At 40.1% G+C, this 6,522-nt stretch overlaps 1 protein-coding gene across 1 annotated transcript; it reads right to left on the reverse strand.

Annotated features, from left to right (window-relative positions):
* Positions 1-4,616: 4,616 nt before the first annotated feature.
* On the reverse strand, positions 4,617-5,356 carry LOC126298249 (tigger transposable element-derived protein 6-like). Its single transcript, XM_049989553.1, has 2 exons — positions 4,896-5,356; positions 4,617-4,752 (listed from the first exon to the last, which is right to left on the reverse strand). The coding sequence occupies exons 1-2, from the start codon at positions 5,354-5,356 to the stop codon at positions 4,617-4,619; spliced, it is 597 nt and encodes a 198-aa protein (XP_049845510.1).
* Positions 5,357-6,522: the final 1,166 nt, after the last annotated feature.

Genomic DNA, 6,522 nt, shown 5'->3' on the forward strand with positions numbered 1-6,522 from the left:
GGATGTCACAAATTATACAAATATACGAGGTGCATTCAAGTTCTAAGGCCTCCGATTTTTTTTTCTAATTAACTACTCACCCAAAATCGATGAAAGTGGCGGTACTTTTCGACGTAATCGCCCTGCAGACGTACACATTTTTCACAACGCTGACGCCATGATTCAATGGCAGCGGCGAAGGCTTCTTTAGGAGTCTGTTTTGACCACTGGAAAATCGCTGAGGCAATAGCAGCACGGGTGGTGAATGTGCGGCCTCGGAGAGTGTCTTTCATTGTTGGAAAAAGCCAAAAGTCACTAGGAGCCAGGTCAGGTGAGTAGGGAGCATGAGGAATCATTTCAAAGTTGTTATCACGAAGAAACTGTTGCGTAACGTTAGCTCGATGTGCGGGTGCGTTGTCTTGGTGAAACAGCACACGTGCAGTCCTTCCTGGACGTTTTTGTTGCAGTGCAGGAAGGAATTTGTTCTTCAAACCATTTTCGTAGGATCACCTGTTACCGTAGTGCCCTTTGGAACGCAATGGGTAAGGATTACGCCCTCGCTGTCCCAGAACATGGACACCATCATTTTTTCAGCACTGGCGGTTACCCGAAACTTTTTAGGTGGTGGTGAATCTGTGTGCTTCCATTGAGCTCACTGGCGCTTTGTTTCTGGATTGAAAAATGGCATCAACGTCTCATCCATTGCCACAACTGACGAAAAGAAAGTCCCATTCATGCTGTCGTTGCGTGTCAACATTGCTTGGCAACATGCCACACGGGCAGCCCTGTGGTCGTCCGTCAGCATTCGTGGCACCCACCTGGATGACACTTTTCGCATTTTCAGGTCGTCATGCAGGATTGTGTGCACAGAACCCACAGAAATGCCAACTCTGGAGGCGATCTGTTCAACAGTCATTCGGCGATCCCCCAAAACAATTCTCTCCACTTTCTCGATCATGTCGTGAGACCGGCTTGTGCGAGCCCGAGGTTGTTTCGGTTTGTTGTCACACGATGTTCTGCCTTCATTAAACTGTCGCACTCACGAACGCACTTTCGACACATCCATAACTCCATCACCACATGTCTCTTTCAACTGTCGATGAATTTCAATTGGTTTCACACCACGCAAATTCAGAAAACGAATGATTGCACGCTGATCAAATAAGGAAAACGTCGCCATTTTAAGTATTTAAACAGTTCTCATTCTCGCCGCTGGCGGTAAAATTCCATCTGCCGTACTGTGCTGCGATCTCTGGGACGTATTGACAATGAACGCGGCCTCACTTTAAGCCAATGAGCATATTTCTATCTCTTTCCAGTCTGAAGGAAAAAAAATCAGAGGCCTTAGAACTTGAATGCACCTCATATTGTGACTTTTGATCACTATTAAGGTAAATACATTGTTCTCTATCAAAATCTTTCATTTGCTAACTATGCCCATCAGTAGTTAGTGCCTTCAGTAGTTAGAATCTTTCATTTAGCTGGCAGTATTGGCGCTCGCTGTATTGCAGTAGTTCGAGTAACGAAGATTTTTGTAAAATAAGTGATTCATGAAAGGTATACGCTATTGTTAGTCAGGGCCATTCTTTTGTAGGGATTAGGGGATTATTGAAGGTCAGATTGCGTTGCGGTATAAATATTGTGTGTCAGTTTAGTGTTGATCAGAATAAGTAAAGAGAGAAACGTCTGAGTACGTTCAGTTTTGCCCAGCTGTTTGAAAATCAAATAACGTAAGAGGTTTACCAGCACAGTAATTCATAATTTTTCTAAGGGGACGTTACAATGTGATAGTTCATTACATATTTGAATTCAGCGCGCTGACAACAATGTTCAGATGCTTCGACCTCTCTGCCGGGTTTCGCACTTGCACACTGTCGGGTTTGGCGGCTATGCACTATTTGTTAACGGTCAACATGCTAGTTACTACCATCGCACGCGCGTGCACTCGTTTTCTTAGTGTCGCTTTCACAGTGAGTGTCACACTTTCACCTGAGTATCACATATTGAAGAACTGCCGTGGCGCTTGTCTTCATTCTGGGTGCAGTGCGTGTGTGCTTATTCTTCAAAATCCGACACTGTGGCAGAAGATCTACATTTTTACGGCCCGGGCGTCATTAGTCCCCTTCGTACTCGCATTTTCGGCGGAGAGATCTTGGCCAACAGCATCCGTCGACGAGGTAAGTACTGGCTCGAACAACTATAGTTCACTTATTACTGAATCAAGTGTCGTGAGCCACGAAACTCAGAAATTATTTCGTTGCACGCGTATGTTAATGTCACCACACTTGACCATCCACTTATTGAAAGACACGTATAGCCGTCCAAAAACATTGTATAAATTGCTTGACTTTAAAGTCCATTCCTTCACATGGAGTTTGGTTTCCAAAGAAAATTCGTATAATTATTGAGTTACAACAATGTACATAACATTTTCGCTTACACCTATGGCTGACATTCCATCCATTGCTTATATTACTAACATAAATTTCTTACTTAGGTAGAGGAGGGAGAAAAGAATTTGAAATAGGACTAAAACATTACGCATTGCTGGCCTAACTACGCTTGGCGCCGCCTCCTATGTTTGGGAGGGAAGAAAGGAAATACTCATCTACTGGTTCAAGGATTTATGAGGAAATTTTACTCGTACAATGATGGACTAGTTGCCAAGGAACTTATATTTCATGGAAATAATGTGTACTAACTAATCATTCACATAGTATCATGTTGTTTCTTCATGCGCTAGAGCTGTTTACTTCAATTCACGTGTAGCTTAGTGTGAAATATGAAGAAGTTTCAACCATCGTACACTTATCTTTCTCGATTACCTGGAAAAGTCATTATTTAAGGTTTTCTGTGGCACGAAAAAAACAATTGGCTTTGTAAAATCACATGCTTAAATGTTTATGTGTACCCTGCAGCGAATAGGTACTGGCAAATGTCACGGAGATATATTGCGTCGATGGATATTTTCATTTTTCATTTGCCTTATGACAATTGTATAAATATCCTTATAACTAAATACCCTTATAGCTCGAAGTGCGACCCGTTTCATTATTTGGTACCTGCTACTCTCGACGTAATTCTCTTCTTCTGCGCCGTGACGATACACCGATCGCTAAAAGAAAAAAAAAAAAAAAACTTAAAACTAACTGTATTACGTACTTCGGTGGCCACTGATACATTTGGTGATTACATCCGTCCGCAGATATTTCCATACAATGGGTCATTAGATCCGTCCGCAGATATTTCCATACTTTCTTTAAATTCATAGACATTCGTTTATTCTGTTACCCATTATGATCATTTTCCCGACAAAGAAAATTAATTTTCATTTCTAATGGTATTTTGTCGTTTCTTCTTAATTCACACGTCTCGTCTATTTTTTCATAATGCTTCCTTTTGCTTGTAAATATGTTGTATATAGCTTAGTATTTAATGAAATCTCTGTATACATATATCAGTAGTTTCCTTACTTCTTAGATAGGAGATGCAATTGCTTAGTATTTCCGTTTATTTTGTATTTAACTTAGGTACATGTACATAACGTATTACCATTTGGTTGCGCCTTCTGCCAGTCTGTCGCGCATGCGAAAAGGTCAGTGCCCCATCTCCTACCACTGACGTCAGCGCGTATTGTTAAGAGCGGACTGCTGAGCCATAAGCTAATTTTGTTTATACAGTAAAACTTCGTTAACACGAATCCGAAGGAACCGAAAAATCAGGAGTTAGAGTTAAAAAAATTCATGTTAAGTGAAAAACACAGATTTTAATAAGTATACACTTACATTAGTACACTAATGTGTAATACACTGCACTATCAATCACGTTATTGTAAACTTACAACACTATAAAGTGATTGTAAAATTACAAGTACTCACAAATTATGTACGTTACTTTCTTGGAAAAAATTCGGTCATGGTTCGCTGACGTTCATGGGAACGATAATATTTTGTAATTTCACAACCAATTGTAATGATAGCGTCCGTAAACCCAGCAGTGACGTCGGATGTTGAAGCGAACCGTCCTAAACAGTCCAAGGCTGTAAACATCTCCTGACGGGTACGTGGAATGGTATCTATATTCTCCTCCCCTTTCACTTGCTTCTGATGGCCCTTCTTGCACCTCGTTCACAGCTTTCGGCACATCCGATTCCACAGAAGCACATACGACAATATCGTCATCTACACTAATGAATTCTTCGAAACTAATCCCAGGGTTCGCAACGTCCTGCAGAACTGTCCATTCATCAGGTGAAGTGGCGTCTTCTAACTCGTGGACATCTTCAGTGTTGCTATGTCTCCAAGCTCTGTTAAAGCACTTCCCTGTATGATGTGGCGATACTGAGTTCCAGGCTGTCCGATGGCTTTTATTGCGTCAAGCAGATTCCAATTTGGGGTTGCACTATTGTTTTCAGCAGCACGAATTGCAGCTCTTACAAGTCGCTTACGATAAGCTCTCTTTATGAGAGAGATTATGCCTTGGTCCAAAGGCTGAAGGCGGCTTGTGGCGTTGGTTGGAAAAAACTGAACCTTTATGTTGGATAGGTTCAGATCATGAACGTTATGGGCAGTACATTTGTCCAATATAAGAAGAATATGTCTATTTTGAGCAACCATTCGACTGTTGAAACGAAGAAGTTACTTGCGAAATGATGTGTCATCGATCCAAGCTTTCTTGTGGTGAGAGTAGATGCAAGGTAAAGTGTCCATATTTATGTTTTTAAAACAACGTCGTTTCTCGGATTTACCGATAACCCAGGGACGAAACTTCTCACTGCCGTCACCATTACAGCACAGTACAACAGTCACACATTGTTTGCTTCGTGCTCCACCGTGACACTTATCACCATTTATTCCCAGGGTGTAATTTGGAAAAATCCAGTTTCATCCAAGTTAAACACATCACACGAGGCATACTTTTCCCTCAACCAGCTGTTCGCACTTTCTTCATCAACTCTATTTGCTTCACCACAAATTTGTACAGATGAAATTGAAAGTCTTTTTTGGAACCGATACAACCAACCAGCTGAACAACGGAAGTCTTCGATGCCCATATCTTTAGCAATATCATTTGCTTTTGACTGAATCACAGAGCCAGTTAAAGATATGTTAGATGCATGCATATGATTGGACCATACTAACAGTAATGTCTCGATGTCTTCATACTCGGCGGTTGTACGAAGTCGTTTAGATTTGTTTCCAGAACCTGATGCGACAGCATTAATAATTTTTTCTCCATTCTTAATAATCGTAGATAAAGTAGATTTAGGTATTCCAAACTGCTCTGCAATTGCTGTTTTCTTGGTACCACGGTCCACTTCATCTAGAATCTTAAGCTTTAACTGTACATTTAGAGCTGTCTGTATCCTCTTTGCCATTTTCGCGTACTACTGTACCAGTCGTAACTATAGTTTTTATTCAGTATTCCAACTCGATACAGCTACGACTAACAGAAAACCTGTCAAATCTGGTACTGAGTACGTTCCTAAATGTTGCTGCACACATTATTGAATATCTTACAATGTACAGCATACGCTGATTGTTGAGGTGATAATCGCGGCTACCGACCTACAATACGTTAAAAACGAATCAACAGTAAGTATAATTAGCTTTGTAGCTACATTCCCTACATTCATTTCGTAAAAAAAAATTATGCTTTAGAATACTCTAAGGTCGGAAGTTTGTGTTACAGTGAAATTTAATTACTCTAGGAACTGAAACAGAGTTCGCAATTCGCCTTAACCGAAATTCGTGTTAACCGATAAAACATATCATAAGAACTAATGTATTCCTGGTGGGAACAACATTTTTTTCGCGTTAAACGCGAGTTCGTCTTATGGGAGTTCGCGCTAACGAGGTTATACTGTACTTTCATTTCGCATGAAGCGGTGTACTACTTTTCATTGCTGATGATTTTATGCTTAGGTGTACAAATCGAAAGACTTACTTATGACTATACACATTACTTTATCTTAAAATATACTCCAGAAGAAACATTACAATTAGAGTTATGTACACTATGTACAGTTATCTTGGGATAGAAAGAAAAAATGCTACCTAGCTTCATTATTCTATAAAAGCTTTTATATATTTTATATCCTTGTCTCTCGCTGTTTTCTCGTAGGATAATCTGTACTTCCCAGGTTATGGCATTATGGAAATTACATGTATATGGTCCTGAATAGAGTAATTGCCACTTATTATTCAGTTTGCCAAATTATTTTCAATTTGGGGTGCGTCCATAAGAGGACTCACTGCCCTTCAAAAAATTGTGTAACTCGTTTCAGTTTCTTATTATAAATTTTCTCTCTGTATGTGGAAGGTTATTGACAACTTGCATGAAAGGAGTTACGTATTAAACCCATCGTGTGTGTTTGTGAGGTCTGTATGTCCTAATAAACCGGTTAAATTCTTTAAAGACTCATTCTACTGGGCTTGCTTCTGGGTGAAAAAAGCTTACTAATACATGTATTATGCCCTGTGAGGTCATAAATTGTTTCCACTTTTGCCCAACGAAATTTGAAGCATTACCAGTTAGTAGTAC

This window comes from Schistocerca gregaria, chromosome X (genome assembly GCF_023897955.1).
Source record: "Schistocerca gregaria isolate iqSchGreg1 chromosome X, iqSchGreg1.2, whole genome shotgun sequence".
In the NCBI taxonomy this organism is placed as follows: Eukaryota; Metazoa; Arthropoda; class Insecta; order Orthoptera; family Acrididae; genus Schistocerca; species Schistocerca gregaria.